Source organism: Cryphonectria parasitica (assembly GCF_011745365.1).
Source record: "Cryphonectria parasitica EP155 unplaced genomic scaffold M406scaffold_11, whole genome shotgun sequence".
In the NCBI taxonomy this organism is placed as follows: Eukaryota; Fungi; Ascomycota; class Sordariomycetes; order Diaporthales; family Cryphonectriaceae; genus Cryphonectria; species Cryphonectria parasitica.
The window spans coordinates 543,951-559,854 of NW_024468919.1; the positions used below are offsets into that span (position 1 = coordinate 543,951).

Here is a 15,904-nt window from a genome sequence, read left to right on the forward strand (position 1 = left end):
GGTAGAACAGGAGTGGGAAAGATATTGTGTCTCTTGCCACCTGGTCGTGAGGCCCGGATAGAAAAGAGAGGCGAACCCACGCCTTCTTGACGGTGAAAGGATCCCGTGGTCATTTTCTTTCTTCTCTTTCTTTTTTTTCGTTTTCTTCGTTTGTATGGACCTCCGGCTGTCTGGCATCGGTTCTCTAGAGACACTGTCTCCGTTGCCCCAACCCATCAAGGCCCGATGATATGACCATCGGGGCTTGCACCATGGCAGCGCCGACCTTGTGTGGGATCGCACGAGGTGTTATGGTCCTAGACCTCTTGCCCTGTCAGTCCACCATGCATGGACGGTGCTTCCAGGGGCCCTCAAGAACCGATCTAGAACCACCTTCCAGAAGCATGCAGGCGTGTGTCTCATGCCACGTTCCACGGCCTTGTCGCCGGATGAGGAGGGGGTTTGCTGGTAGAGGGGGGGCGGGATCGCCGCAGGGGGAGTGCCGAGGGGGTCAACGATGGCAACTTTCCCAGCACCTTCACGCCCTGGCCTGTCCACACCCTCCTTGGCCCTCTAGGCCCATATTCTCATGCATCTGCCGGCCTTTGAGGCTGATGAGATGTCTCCTATAGGGTATTGGCGCGTCGGGGATTAAACCATGCCCGTCTCGGGGTTCTAGCATTCATGCGCTGACGTCGACTTGTTCTCTTTCCTCATCACATCTTCGAGCGTGAACAAAGACTCTGCCAGAGAGGTGATCAAAGCTTGGTCAATCTCGTTCTGGTCGAAGCTCACCAGAATTGTGTCCATGACTTGAAGGTCGACCCTTGGAGAACACTATTAGGGAAAAGATTCCAAGGCAACCCAACCGATATGTAGACGCAGTCCAGACCCGCGTGTGGAGTGTCGTATCCATTTTGGGGTAAACAAGCGACATCCGATCTGCCGACATCATTAATCTTTCCGTTAAGGAAAAAATATGAGAGGGTTGCTGAGAAGGGGGGGGGCTGACTGGACCAAGATAGATGCTGTGGTATCATTAGGCTGCAGTTGGGTGTACTACAAGGCGCTACCCTGGTACGTGCCTACCTTTGGTTATCGTTCTGTCTCTGTTCTAGTAACCTTACTTAAGCAGCACATGCTGGCCAATGTCTGTGCGATAAGCGTTCATGTGCAAGTGCAACAGTGCAAGCCTCGGATGCCGGTCGGGAGGGCAGTGAAGATCCCAGACGAAGATCCCCGATCCCTGCTAAATACTAGAGCTAACTATAGCCAGAAAAGCGAGGGGGGGAAAAACCGTTGTTCAAGGACGACTTGTTGACTCTGATGTTTTGTGCTGTACATGAATACATAGATACATGGTTACAGAGTGTAAACAGTAGAGTAGTCACTTTTGAAGAGAAAGTGGTAAACAAAGGAGGAACAGGGAGAAGGCAGGAAAAGAAGGAGCGAGAGCCCAGCGGGGGGGGGGGGGGAGGGGCACAAATCCAAGTGCTAGTAGTTAGCACGCAGAGTCCCGCCCGCCGATGGCCGACGACGTCCTCAGTGGTCCCGCGGCTTACAGCAGGCAGAGGACCGACCGACTATCCACTTTCCCTGAACGGCAGGTCACAATCTTGAAATAATGAGTTGCAAGGAACGAACAAATAACTGCGCCCATGATCATGACGAATGGGTGCTCTGGAGGTAAGCATGCCAACGACAACGGCATTGCGGGCGTCCCACGGACAATTGTTACTTGCCATGACTATGACGACGGACAGGGTGCAGTGATGCCGTTGCCATTCTTCAACCCGGTTCCGCCATGTGTTTGTTCCTCACGAGGAAGCTCCACTCATGCCTGGTCATTATATTCAACAAGTCCCCGGTGGTGATGAGCTCGTGAGCAGCACGTGGTCTCCATGAGGCCAGCTTTGACTTGATCGTGCGTCGGTAGGACGGAGCCGACTGTGGAAGTAGAACGGGCGGGTTGGGGCTCGTGGGCCGTGACGGGAAGAGCCTCGACAAAGCTGCTGTGATGTGTACCAATCTGTATTTCTCTCTCTCTCTCTCTTTCTTTCTCTCGCTTACTCTCTGACATATCCGTCCTATGATGTAGTGGCTACCCCATGGCACGACAGCATTCAGCCTACCACATGTAGATATGACGATTAATGGGTTCGGATTATCGTTCTTCTGCCAAGGCATGTCACCCAAGACATGTCACAGACCCATCTAAATAAGGTGCGGGTGAAGATCGATGTGTCGTCGGGGATTTTGACATTTGAATAAGCGACTGATTATCTTGATCATCTTACTGGCCCCCATGAACACGGAGAGGTCCTACGTTTTTTTTCCTGCTGGGGCTTGTTTCGAAGCCAAAGCACCTCGCCTGCTGGCATCCGAAACCGGATCTTGGCCCCGCGACGTGAGAGCCAGTCCCAAATAAACATACTAGTCAACTCACAATGATCAGATATCAGCCCAAAATCCACAAAAGAGCATAAGTTTCTGTGCACAGGCCCTAGACTCGAATTGCAGCGTCTATGTTTTCCCTCTATCCTCCCAGATACTGCTTCGCAGCTCGCCAGTGTCGTTGGTGTATCAGTCAGCAGGCCGAGCCGAGGTCAAAAATGGCCTACACCAACCTGTGTGCCATACTGAGTTAAGGGACGTGCTGGTCCAGGTTCTGCTATTATTCAAGATGCCAGCAATCTGGTCGTCAATCTTGTTGAACATCTTGTGCAATATTCAATTGGTTATTTTATATATTTATTTTATTTCTCCCTTTTCCAGGTTATTTTGCTCAATTTACTCTCAGCATGGGGCCGCTGTATTTTATGAATTTCTTGTTCGTTAAAAGTACTTAAGTAGTCTGATTTGATACCTGCTGCCGTTCACTGTGGCTAACAATTAGCTAATAACTAGTATCCGAGGTGCGGTTTGCGATACCTTTTCACCATTAGCTTCTATGGGATAGGACCAAGTTGATGAAGTCTCACAGAAGAGAACAAGACAGAGAAAAGGCAAAAAAAGGACAATGACCCCAAAGTGTCTTATCAACTTACAATTGTTGCTCCTGTCTTGGCAGCCATCCCCCCGCGGCTGGGAGGGGACCGTCAGCCTCGTGAGGATCAGATACGCTGACTGCTGGGTGAATGGATTCCGGACGGCAGCCAAGTTTTTCCACAAGTTGTCTGCCGCGGGAATAGGAGTCACCAATCAGCTCACAGGCATCATGGTTATCATTATTTTTTTTTCCGAAAAAAAAAAAATAATCTCTCCCCAGAGATGAATGCATTCTCAAAATGAACAGGCACGCTGGGGAAGTGCTGAATGGTGTGGTGCTGATCCTTCCAGCGTGGAACCTTATTCCTGGGTCCCCTGACCATCGTATGATAGCACCAACGGGGGAAATCAGCCCTTCTCAGCTGGAGATATGCCCAAACCTAGGATCACCCGCTCACAGTATGGCACCCTGGGGGGCTGAATTCGACTCATGTCCTGACGGAGCCTCCGGCGTCGGGTGACAAGACTCACAGCGTGCCAGAGGGTCATATAGCACACACTTGGCCGCATGCGGAACGGAAAGAGAATGGGGCAGTGAGTGGGTTCTTGATATTAAAGTGCAGAGAAGAGACACTATCGCACATTCCCGTGTTTCATTGCACACACATCGTTCATAGGAAGAAGACGAAGAAGAAGAAGAACAAGGATAGCTAACAAAACGATCGTCAACTGGGAACTCTGTGGGCTCTTATCAGGCTTGTGAGATATGGCAACAAAACTGGCCAGGCTGGCCAGGCCGGATGCCCTCCGGCAGGCCCTACGGCCGACCGTGAGGATCCCTCTTGGAATGGCGCCATCGGGTCGGTCCTCAGATCTGCTCTTTCCTGCGAGCAGACTGTGGCAGCAGTCTTGCGCAGGACTCCCGCGCGCGAGACTGGCCTCCAGCTACAGTGCGGCAACCGCCATACCTGACCTGCAATGGGCGCAGGTTCTAGAGAAGAAAGGTGGTCGTAAGTGACACTCGTTCTCAGATCCTTCGCTCCTAATCTCCTGTTGTTGCGTTCCTACCAGCTAAAGAGCCTTGAAGCCGTCGTCTATAAACAGATTCCAGTGCCCAAACCGGGGCCCGACGAGGTGTTGATCAATATCAAGTACAGTGGCGTCTGTCATACCGACCTGCACGCTTTGCGGGGCGACTGGCCACTGCCGTCCAAGATGCCTCTCATCGGTGGGCACGAGGGAGCGGGCGTGGTGGTGGCCAGAGGTGAGCTCGTTAGAGATATCGAGGTGGGCGATTATGCAGGTATCAAGGTGAGATCTCACACCCAGTCTCGTAAAACTTGTGTGTGTGTGTGTGTGTGTGAGCGACCAGATTCACTAACCATTACAATTCATTCTCGTTTTCATCAAGTGGCTGAACGGCTCCTGCATGAGCTGTGAGCATTGCCGCCAGTCCGACGAGTCACTCTGCGACCACGCGAGCCTGTCTGGATACACGGTCGACGGGAGCTTCCAGCAGTACGCCATCGGCAAGGCCGCGCACGTCGCACGGATTCCCAAGGACTGTGATCTCGAGGCCGTCGCCCCTATTCTCTGCGCGGGGCTGACGGTGTACAAGGCCCTCAAGGAGTCAGATGCGCGGCCCGGCCAGCACGTCGCCATCGCCGGTGCTGGCGGCGGCCTGGGTGTCTTTGCCCTGCAGTACGCCGCAGCGATGGGCCTTCATCCTATCGCCATCGATGCCGGCGAGGAGAAGCGCCAGGTGTGTCTCGACCTCGGTGCCGAGGCATACATCGACTTCCTCCAGTCCAAAGACATCGTCGAGGACGTGAGGAAGGCAACCGATGGCTCCGGCCCCAATGCAGTCCTGCTGCTTGCCGCAAGCGAGAAACCCTTCGAGCAGGCTAGTAGATATGTGAGGAGCAAGGGAACCATTGTCTGCGTGGGGCTGCCGGCCGACGCCTTTATCAAAGCGCCCGTATTCGACACTGTTGTGAGGTGAGATAGCAGCATATCTTGTCCTAATGATTTCTTCTTTACAGCAACAAGGAAATGACTAACATAGAGTGCTTTCGCTGGAACAGAGAGATTAGGGTCAAGGGTAGCTATGTGGGCAATCGCCAGGACACGGCAGAAGCAATTGATTTCTTTAGGCGTGGTCTGATCAAGGCACCATACAAGTAAGCCACCCCTCGACAAACTATACAGGCACATGGACCGCTTGCTAATCTCTGGTGTGATTTACCAGGACGGTGGGGCTATCGAAGCTGCAGGATGTATATGACATGATGCTCGAGGGCAGGATCACCGGTCGATATATTGTTGATACGAGCAAGTAGCAGCGCCTTTTTGTACAGCACAATACCTTCACATATATATACCCCAGATGAACCAGCCAGGAAGAAAATCAACGCAGGAGGTGTAAGGGGGGTTTTTTGGTGGTTTTTTTTTTTTTTTTTTTTTTTTTTTTTAAAATCTAAGCACATTGTAATTACTTCGTTGCGTAATGAACGCGATGTAAGAGTAGAGCAGAGCAGAGACGTGCCTTGCCTCATGATGTTCAGATAGCAAAATAATAGCACGCAGGAGACAGGAGGCATTTACGTGAAGCCCGAGACAAACACCAACCTACAGCACTTCGACACCTTCAAACAACCTGGGATTTCTGATTCCCTTACCACACCTGATGTAACCACCTCATACATCCATTCATTGCCTCTCTCCCGTTTTTTTATCTACCATAGTATATCAGACACCTGATACCCGGCATCGCATGATTAAGACTCATAGCACAGCGGTGACTGCCAGACACCATAACAAGGTGGGGGGACCCCTACACTTACTTACACGATATCAGCACAGAAGCGTTGTCCGCTGATCGACAGCGGGGCCGGGCTAGCGGTTCTTATACCTTATAGTGACAAGTACGCTGAGGGGTCCCCGGCCACCAGTCACTTCAACGTTGCATCAGGGTCCGATACCTTGATAAGGACCGGCACGCCGACCGAGCACCCAAACATCCAAGCAGATCGCAGCCGATAAAGATGGCCGAGGGCCCAGAACTGAGGGTAAGAGTATGTTCTCCTCTTTTGGAGAAGACGAGCAGAGCCCGCTGTTGTCCAACCCAAGAGACCATCTCACCAGCTCGACGTCTCCCTCGGCCGGACAAGCACCTTGCTGCTACACCAGTCGTAGCAGTTGTACAAGTATGGCACCACCAGAGGAACTGGGCAGGCAACCTACTGCAGACGATGGCGACACGGCCGTCAAGCCCAGCATCGGCCAGACGACCACCACCGCCCTCGCAATCCAGGCAGAGCACGAACTAACCTTCCGAGAAGCATGCAGGCTGTATCCTGCCGCCATCGGCTGGTCAGCCTTTGTCTCCCTCGGCGTCATCATGCTGGCCTTCGACCCCCAGCTGCTGGGCAACCTGTACGCCACGCCACAGTTCTGCCGCGACTTTGGTTACCTGTACAACGGCGAGTACATCATCTCGGCCCCCTGGCAGACGGGCCTGTCGATGGGCAACCCCGTCGGCCAGGTGGTGGGCGCCCTGTTCGCGGCGTACCCCATGGACCTGTTCGGGCGCAAGTACACCTTTGGCGCCTGCGTGGCGCTGACGGGGTGCCTGGTCTTTATCCAGTTCTTTGCGCGCAGCCTGCCGGTGCTGCTGGTGGGCGAGCTGCTCGGCGGCCTCGTGCTGGGGTGCTACGTCACGATCGCCCCGGCCTACGCGTCCGAGGTGGCCCCCGTCGCCCTGCGCGGCATGCTCACCAGCTACGTCAACCTCTGCTTCGTCATGGGCCAGCTGCTGGCCAACGGCGTCACGGCCGGCACCGAGCAGATGGACAACCACTGGGCCTACTCGCTGCCCTTTGCGCTGCAGTGGTTCTGGGTCGCCATCATCCTGCCCGGTATCTTCTTTGTGCCGGAGAGCCCCTGGTGGCTGGCCCGGCGCGGCAGGCTCGAGGAGGCTGAGGCGTCCCTGCGGAGGCTGGCCAGCCCCGGGGTGGACGTCAAGCCTACGCTGGCCGTCATCCTGGAGACAGACCGCCTGGAACAGGAGCTCGAGGCGGGCAGCACCTACATGGACTGTCTCAAGGGCGTTAACCTGCGGAGGACTGAGATTGCCTGTGGCGTGTACTGCACCCAGGTGTTGAGTGGCATCTACCTGGTCAATTACGCCACCTACTTCTTTGAGCTTGCTGGCCTTCCTGATGGCAAGGCTTTCGATGTCAGCATCGGTTTCCTGGGTAAGTCCTTTTTTTCTTTTTATCTCTTCTTTGTAGTGCCACTCTCATGTGGAAAGAGAAACAATTCGTCTAATTAAAACGTCGTGTAGCGGTGGGCTTCGTGGCCACTATCATCTCCTGGTTCCTGATTACGCGCATCGGCCGGCGTCGAATCTACCTCACCGGTCTGGCCTGCTTGGTTGTCTTGATGCTCATCATCGGCATCCTCGACTGCATTCCTGGTCGACCTTCGGGCGTGGAGTGGGCCGAGTCAGCGTTGATGATCATCTGGAACTTCGCCTATGATCTCTCTGTCGGCCCCATATGTTTCATCATCATTTCTGAGGCGTCGGCCACACGAGTCCGCTCTAAATCGATCGCAGTAGCCACCGCCGCTCAGGCAGTACTCGGCATCGCCATGACGGTTGCGATTCCCTATATGGTACGTTGTCTCAGCCGGGTTTCTTCTATGCAGACCGGGCAGCCGAGGGCAGATCGACTCCTGCCTACTCTCCTCCATACCTCCCCCCCCCCCCCCTCTCCCTCTTTCCTTTTCTTTGATGTGTCTTGTTCTGTCCTAACACCTCAATGAATTACAGATCAATCCCGACGAGGCGAACATGCAGGGCAAGCTGGGTTTCTTTTTCGGCGGATTGGGACTGCTCTGCTACGCTTGGGCATTCTTCCGTATGCCGGAGACGATGGGGCGCACTTACGAGGAACTCGACCTGTTGTTTGACAAGAGGATACCGGCTAGGCAGTTCAAGGGTTATGTGATCGAGCTTGACGAGGCTGAGAATTGATGGACAGGGACGGCGTTCTCAGCTCTTCATCGCTGCAACAGATTTGTCGTGCATTCACTATCTAATTACCCGTACACCTCAACCGCCCAGCTAGTGCTTAATACGAATCATGTGTTCATGCTACCATCGCACACCTAGAGTGTCCATCCTGAGCCGATATGTGTCGTACATCTGGTGAATAGCTGGTGTCAATAGCGGCGCAGGGAAACCACAATGAGACAAGCTGTCGGTGGTATCCATGGCCCTGCAAGATCACTACTGAACTCTTCCAAGATTGTCAAAACGAGACTCAAAGTTTCTTGTCAAGAAACAAGCCAGAATCAAAGTCCGCTGGCAGGGCTTTCTGGTAGGTCTTCTCTTTTTCCTTCTTTCTTTTCCTAGAAGAATAGAAAAGGGGATTGAAAAAAAAAAGGCAGCCTCATACTGTTTACGTAAGTAGACAGGTTCGACATGATGGGACGGACTCTCGAGACCGCTGTTCATCATGAGCATCGAGCCCTTGTTCGACGATCCGAGACATCAGTCTTGGATTGTCTTGCTAGCCAATCGAAGCCATCGCCATCTTCGTGTAGGACAAATGGAAACGAACGCGATCTGTCTGGCCGCTTCAACTCAAAGACGGACAGCGAGCGAAACTGTTTGTAGAGGTTTTTTCTGGACGGCCTTTGAAAAAGAAGAAGAAAAGGCCGAGGACATGCCGCCCGTGTTGAAGATGCAAAGGAGCGGGCCCGTTCCAGTACTGCACGAATGCTTCCCCAATGGCGACCGCTGATCAGGGCATCAGGGACTCCGCAACGGGAAGAAATGGCCGCACATCAATTGTGCACTTCAGAGAGACTATTTGGCGTGCTACCGTACAAGGCCACCGCATCTTCCCCAGATGAGCAGCAATATGGACAAAACTCCTCAGCCTACAGCAAAGGGGAATCCATGGCTCAACTCATGTTGGTCTGTCAAACGCCGACGGATCATATGGCGGCAGCAGCTGCAGCCTGGCCTGCTGCGATTGCAAAGGGCCCCCCCACCCCAGTTTCACTGTCTTTCAGCACGGCAACGCGGACATACCCGTGCCAGGATCGAATCCCTTCTGCCACTTGTGTATTGTCCTTTATCTCACCGACTTGACCCTTTTTGGGGTCATTACACATGGTCCAAGTACTGCATAGGACGCCACGTCGAACACCCATGTGAAAGCTGGCTTGCATGTGAAGAAGGAGTAGGTGAATCCGATGAGGACACGAACCATGAAGGTCTGCGTAGGGAGCTGAGTTCCTAAAGTGGTGGCCCCACCAGGTCTGCTGAGATTGGTTCACCCGCATGCCTGACAGTCCCGCCAGTTTCCTCTGCACGAGCATCACTCATTCAGTAAACACCTTAGCAAGCAAACAGCCAGAATACCTACCGAGAGGCAATGTGCTCGGGGACGGGGCTGTGGAGGGTCTCGGAAACGGATTCCGGGTCTGGCCATTCCTTTCAAGAAATGGACCAAACGTCTACCACCATTGGATTAGGTTGTAAACCCGCCGCACGCACGGGCAAAAAAAGAAAAGAGAGAAGTGATGACAATGGAGCTTCTCGGGTCAAAGCATTTCCGGTGCTTGTTGTGAGGTTTACCACACACAGGTCGGTGCTCCGTCACCCCACGATGCTGGCTGCTGCGGCACTGGAGACAAAGTGGAAACTGAACGGGCCAACAGGTGACCGTCACGAGACGACGACCTGTTAACATCCGGGGTTTGGCAGGCAGGACATCCCAAGCTTTTTGTGGCGGTCAAGGTACTCAACCAACTGACCTTTTTCTTGGTTCTTTTTTCCTCTTTCGAAAAGATTGCCACAGTACAGTGAGCCAGTCACCTACTATTACTACTATTGCTGCTACTTCAGGATGTTCAGGTGTGCAACATAGGCTAGTGAGTGCGTGCGTGAGAGCTGAATCCGCCTCACCCTCCTCCCACAGAAGATCAATGCAATGCACCGGACATATGGATGGCCTGCAGTGCATTGGGATCCTGCATGGCCTGCAGATCTTGACAGGGCCCTCCATCACCAGTTGCGCTTGCTTCAGAACATCCCAGGCCAGACAAGAAGAAGCAAAAGACCCCGACGCTTCTTTTTTTTTTCCTTCTTTTTTGGATTGCACAGGCGCTTAAGTAGCGTCAATGGGAACGCGGGGGCAAGGGCAACACATCCCCGCCTAAAAGACGCACCACATGTTGCGCGATGGAAATCGTCGTGAGGCTCTCGTGATGTTGAGGCTAGTCCTCAAAAGAATTTCCCAAGGGCACCACATGACCCCCAATTCTCTTCCCCCCCGCAAACCATTACCCCGGGGCTACTGGAGCGCCTAAGTATGGGACCCTGAAATTTGGCCGCCCATCCGTCTTAAAAGGGCATTACGGGCCTGGGTCGCAAGCGAGGCCGGGGTATCTGGGGGGGGGGGGGAAACTCAGTCAGACGCGGGGAAAAGATTAAAGAACATATGAAAAAGAAACGGGTGAGTTTGTGCCGGGGGGGGGGGGAGGAGAGAAGACGCCCTGACAACTGCTACCACGTGGGATTCACGGTTGATCATGGTCTTGGATCGGCGCCCAGATGGGGTCGACTTTTAGGAATGAAGTGGAAAGTTTTCGGCTGTTGGAAATGACCCCAAAGAGACAACAAATAGGAGGAGGATGTTTTCAGCTTCCAGCGGATAAACGCAATGCCTTGGTCAAAGATGAGGGCCCATGGGGGATGGCAGTTGTTGATCGACGGGTGATTGAGTTCATTCATTGACTGACTGACCGCCTCAATAATCCATCCAGCGTGGTTGAAGCGTAGGGCTGGCCCCTGGCAAACTCTCACCGGCCAAGGCCAAGCCCCCGCTGAAGCCCGATTGAATGGGGTACCAATCTACCGGTTGCAAGGCCCGAAGCACAAGAGACAAGGAACACTTACTGGGAGAGAAGAAAGCTAGGGTGACAGGATCCCGGCAGCAGCGCCAGCAGCAACTTGTTTGGGCGCCGCCTCGCAATGTCCGGAGTAACATTGCACAACCTAATTCTCCTCCCTGCCTTGACGGTGTGCAGATGGTAATATCCGTGACAAGAACTTTTGACAGGCTTGAAGTTTCTTTTTCTGGATCTCGATCAGCGTTAATCAAGGCAATCAATCTGGGGGCTCTCGAGAAGGGGGGTTGCATCGAGACCTGCAAGGAACAAGAGACGTGCCACCTGGCAGCTGGAGAGAGGTGGGTGAGGGCCCGTGAGGCCCAGAATATACACGGTACCTGCTGTAAGTCATACATAAGCAGCCATGCCTCCTATACGGTCGGGAGTGAATGTAGCAGCCGTTAGCACAGTTCCATAGTAGTGCCGAACCGGGAGTGGGAGTGAAGGGAAATTCGGGAACCGTCCGAGTGGCGTTGAAAGCCTTTTCCCCCCTTTGCGCGTCCATCTCTTTTGGAACCATAGTATACTAGACATATCTTTTCCTCCCGTTTTGTCAGGGCTTACAGCAGCACAGGACTCAGAGCGCGTCGTAGCCAGACGACTAGTCGACTGCCACGTCTCTCTCTCTCTCTCCTAGCCTCAACGCCTCGGAGTTAGAGTGAACCTTGATACGCATGGTTCAGCTCCTGGCACTGGGTTATCTCGCACCCCCATGCTGAGATCCGTCTCGATCCAGCATTCGCTCTCTTTTCATCTTGTCTCTGGCATGTGAAGACGAAGAGATTCTGAGGCGAGGGAGGGGTCCATGCTTGGAAACTCTGGTAACCGCTACCGGATTACACAGTACTGTGCGTGCGGCACATGGTTGATAGCCCTATACCGCCGTAGTAGGCCCGTGGGTTACCATAATAGTTGGGCCTATTAGTATGTCCTGCGCTCGTCGAAGAAGAAGAAGAAGAAGCATACAATTGAAACGCAAGCACAACACGACTCGACTGCCATAACAACAAGGGCTCCCCCGTTCGTATGAATTGAAACATCAAGAGTCAGAAAACGCCTTGGGGGCCCTGTGTTCCAAAAAAGGGCAGTCAATAGACGGAAGAGGGATGTCGCAGGCAGGGGTTGACACACCCTGAGCCCTCACATTCCAAATGGGTATGCGGCTGGGTCATTTCGGAACGCCCATGACACCTGTGGTTGGCCGACTTGCTGTGTACGTCAGGGCCCAAAGACCCTTATTGGCCCCCCCTGACAGCGGCAGCTGCTCGGTGGTTACTGGGCCATTTTTTTTGATCGGTTCTAGTTACTGCAGTAGTGGCATGCCGCTTCCCCTTACAGCGGCCTGTTGGAGACACGCCCTTGAGTAGTACCCGCTAGGCTCTGATGTACTGCGGTACTATAGTACACTCACTGCTGACAGCGTTAAGAAGGGAGGGACGAGAGTGGCCCAAAAGGGACAGCTAGGTTGGGGGGGAGAGGTGCAGCCAGTTAGGAGGGGGGCGTGAGCACAACCCTGGACAGGGCCGCGTGGGCGACAGGCAAGTGGGACCTGCGCGCTGGAGGTAGCATAGAAGAGCCTGAAGGAAAGGGGTGGGGGGGGGGGGCAGGGAGGAGCTGAACCGCCTTCCGACTACTGTACTTACTGTAACTTACTGCACAACTTAGGCACCGTACCCTTAGTGTGCATACCCTTACCCATGCATCTGCCCGGCGCCGATGCCCATGTCCATGTGCGCCCCCCCCCCAAGAGTGTGAGAGAAAGAGTTGTGCGTGCCCCATACAAGATCCATTCGTCCTTACTCTTCAGTGCTCTTCAATGCTGCGCTCTCTCTCGCGGCCTGACACTCTCCACCAAATCACCGCGTGACAACTCACGATCTTTCGTTCCTTTTTCCTAATCTCCTCCCTCGCTCGACCCGCCCCTCTTCGCTACATAAAAAGTCGATGGCTCGTCCCCATGTCACCGCATCTGTGCCCCGTTTCCCCTCCTGCAAGGTACCAACCAGATATCCACGTCAACATCCACTGCGATACCATCGCCCAATCTCTCGCCCATTGAGAGATCCATTGTCGACGGAATGATTCCCCCGCGAGGATTGATTTTGCTATACTAGTCAATAGCACGCGAAAAAGAAACAACAAGAAGAAAAAGAAGACAAAATACACACGCGCGCGCACACACACACACTCACACACTCACACATACATACATACATACATACATACATACACATACCGCCCCTCTCTACCTACCTAACCTATACTGCCCACCACACTCTACTTCTCTTTTTCCCGCCTGGCTCCGCTTCTTTTTGCGAATAACTCTGGGTCTTCCTCCCAGCCCGACCAAAACCCTGACTCGAACTGCTCAGCAAGACGAACTAAGGCAGTACGAATCCTCCTCGCCTTACCACGTCCGTCGTCGTCCCCTTCTCGATCGAAAATCTGCGTGTCGTCGGCTTGTCTTACACGCCCACTATGACGAGGCTGCCGCCCGACTCCTTCTTACCATCAGGTGCGATGGACGCCGACCTTCACCTGTCGCTGGCTGGCTTTGCTGCTGCTGCTACTGCTGGTGGTGGTTGCAGCCATCCGTCCTTACCATCCTCCTCCTCCGTCATCTCTCCCTTGAGCCTACCCGGTGGCGTCCAGTACTTCGAGCCTATGACGCACCCTTCCGTGACGAGCCACCCAAACGCATTTCAAAACCACACTTGGTCTCCTCCTCCTGTCATAAACAACAGCAACCCAACCAGTACAGGTCCTCCTCAAGCCCAACCTACGAGTTTCCTCTCGCCGCACCTAACACCTATTCCGTCACACGCCCAGTACCAATTACAATTCCAACGGCACCCACAGCAGCGTGCCTCAAGCCTGTCCCCAACCAGGGGTCCTTCTCACAGGAGTCGAAACGGCGCAGGGGAGAGGAAGACGGACATAGACATTGATATCGCGAGCTTGAGGGGTCGCCCCGCGCCACAGGTCTCGGTCCCCGTCGACACCATCTCAGGCACCGGTTCCGGCCTGATCACTGTACGCCGCCCTGCTGTGCGTGTGAATCCCACCGTCGACTATGTAATGGCTGCCGATCATCAGTCTTCAGCAGCCATGGAGCAGGATTACCGGAGGCTAGAGTGAGTTTCTTCCCCATGCACACGCGACCAGCGATATGCCACCTACGTCCACGCGACAGTGCACAGCAAGACCCCCCCGGCTAACGTTCTTCCTGCAGGAAAATCAGGCAAGCCTTTGATGATGAGAGGAGACACCTACAAGCAAGTCGCGACAGGGCCGAGGAGGTCTACAGGGAGATCATAGATGAGCTGGCCGAGGACCACGCCCGACAGAGAGCCCAGTGGGAGGCCGACAAGTTTGAGTTGCAGTCGCAGGTTATGCAGCTGCAGAGTCGACTCAGGGAACTCGAAAAGGTTGCCTCCGACCCCAGATCGCCCACATCTCAGTCTGGCATGTCCGCCGTCTTCAGCCCTACGGGTCAGATTGGCCTTTCACACCCCTTGATCGGTCGCGACGGCAATCCACTGGACGCATCATCTCCATCAACAGCAGCAGCAGCAGCAGCAGCAGCAGCAGCAGCAGCAGCAGCCATGACGGCGGAATTCGAACGGCCGTCCAAAGTCATCGACGTGCAGGAGTATCACAAGGACCTGGAGGGAATCCACCTCAAGGAGAACTTTGTCAAGAAGGAGACCTTCACCGACACACCGTCGGCCTCGGGCTCGGGCTCAGGCTCAGGCTCCAAGTCGCCTAGCAGCGGAGGGTCGCCCCCTCAGCGTCCAGAAGACACCAAGGCCCTGGCCAGAGCACGGTCCATCCGCGCCCTCAGGGCAGACGCGCATTCGCGGCTCACAATGAATGCTGGTCATACTCCGACTATCTCGCTGTCCATTGCCCACACCGGAGCTACCAACACAGTCGTTAGCAGCGGATCGAACACACCCACACTTCTGAGCGGAGACGGCGCCCTGAGCTCTGACGAGAACGAATACAGGGATGAGTCTAGCGAACCCGCCGAGCCTGTCCCGACGGGCGTGGACGATGACCATGCCCCGGCCATCCTGGAGCCCTCCGACGGGGATGCCGAGCTCAAGGGCCCACTGACACTTCGCAACATGCCTGCGAAGGACGAGCTCTTTCTCAAGCGGCTGGACGACAAGCTCGAGAAGGCCGCCCATGGTGAGGATGCCACTCCGACCGTTCTCAAGTACTCGGATGACGAGGAAGACGACGAGCCGGGCTCCGCCAAGGAGGTGGAAGAAGTCATCCCCTTGAAGCTGAAAAACACGTCTTCCAACTTTGGCAAGCCCTTTGGGGTCGCCTAAAGAGGCGCGCCCGATGACCTACATTTGCTTTCCTGTACATACTTTATTAGTCCTGCCCAAATTTTGTTTTGGAGATCCCCAATCAGCGGAGATGGAACGCCATGAGAGCGTCTCAATCATGAGGACAAGATTGCCATTTTGGAAGGAAAAAGACATTTACAAAAAGTATGGGAGTTCAGGGTCTGATTGGCCTTTCGGAAAAGGCCATGGGAGCGCACTGGACCATTCACGTTGAAAATACCCCCTTTTTTCCTTTTTTTTTCTTCTTCTTTGAAATCAGAATAGATGACACGACGAATACCCCCTTCATGCACGGCTTTTTATTGGGCTTTTGCGACAGAACAATTTACATTTTTACATCTATTCATGGCTCCCGTGCGCCTCAGACGTGATGCTTTGGTACTAGATATTCATTCTGCCGCGACCCATCCTATTGCATATTGGTCCATGTAAGCAAGCAATTGAGTATATTAGAATCTACTTGCCAACCTTGATCTCTACAAATTTCCCCACCCTTAATGGACAGCATGTTTCATCTCATCTATGCCTCTAGAGCAGGAGCTCGATATGTCTATGGAGGTTCCCCTGACGGCCCAACCCTCGCTCTCCGCTGCAGGGCAGAACCAGTG

The 15,904-nt window shown here is 54.0% G+C and overlaps 4 protein-coding genes across 4 annotated transcripts; 3 read left to right on the forward strand and 1 right to left on the reverse strand.

Annotated features, from left to right (window-relative positions):
• Positions 1-1,597: 1,597 nt before the first annotated feature.
• On the reverse strand, positions 1,598-2,444 carry M406DRAFT_58275 (uncharacterized protein). Its single transcript, XM_040924598.1, has 2 exons — positions 2,078-2,444; positions 1,598-2,010 (listed from the first exon to the last, which is right to left on the reverse strand). Exons 1-2 carry the CDS (start codon positions 2,164-2,166, stop codon positions 1,833-1,835), a joined length of 267 nt encoding a protein of 88 aa, XP_040770990.1. The 5' UTR covers positions 2,167-2,444; the 3' UTR covers positions 1,598-1,832.
• Positions 2,445-3,814: 1,370 nt separating this feature from the next.
• M406DRAFT_270094 (alcohol dehydrogenase 1) lies at positions 3,815-5,306 on the forward strand (the record flags this gene model as incomplete). Its single annotated transcript, XM_040918055.1, has 5 exons — positions 3,815-3,977; positions 4,055-4,278; positions 4,379-4,965; positions 5,052-5,147; positions 5,216-5,306. 5 exons carry the CDS (start codon positions 3,815-3,817, stop codon positions 5,304-5,306), a joined length of 1,161 nt encoding a protein of 386 aa, XP_040770991.1.
• A 778-nt stretch (positions 5,307-6,084) lies between these two features.
• Positions 6,085-8,127, forward strand: M406DRAFT_283732 (putative maltose permease). Its single transcript, XM_040918528.1, has 3 exons — positions 6,085-7,223; positions 7,313-7,644; positions 7,802-8,127. Exons 1-3 carry the CDS (start codon positions 6,176-6,178, stop codon positions 8,003-8,005), a joined length of 1,584 nt encoding a protein of 527 aa, XP_040770992.1. The 5' UTR covers positions 6,085-6,175; the 3' UTR covers positions 8,006-8,127.
• A 4,811-nt stretch (positions 8,128-12,938) lies between these two features.
• Positions 12,939-15,637, forward strand: M406DRAFT_358679 (uncharacterized protein). Its single transcript, XM_040923972.1, has 2 exons — positions 12,939-14,069; positions 14,168-15,637. The coding sequence occupies exons 1-2, from the start codon at positions 13,414-13,416 to the stop codon at positions 15,273-15,275; spliced, it is 1,764 nt and encodes a 587-aa protein (XP_040770993.1). The 5' UTR covers positions 12,939-13,413; the 3' UTR covers positions 15,276-15,637.
• The last annotated feature ends 267 nt before the right edge of the window (positions 15,638-15,904 follow it).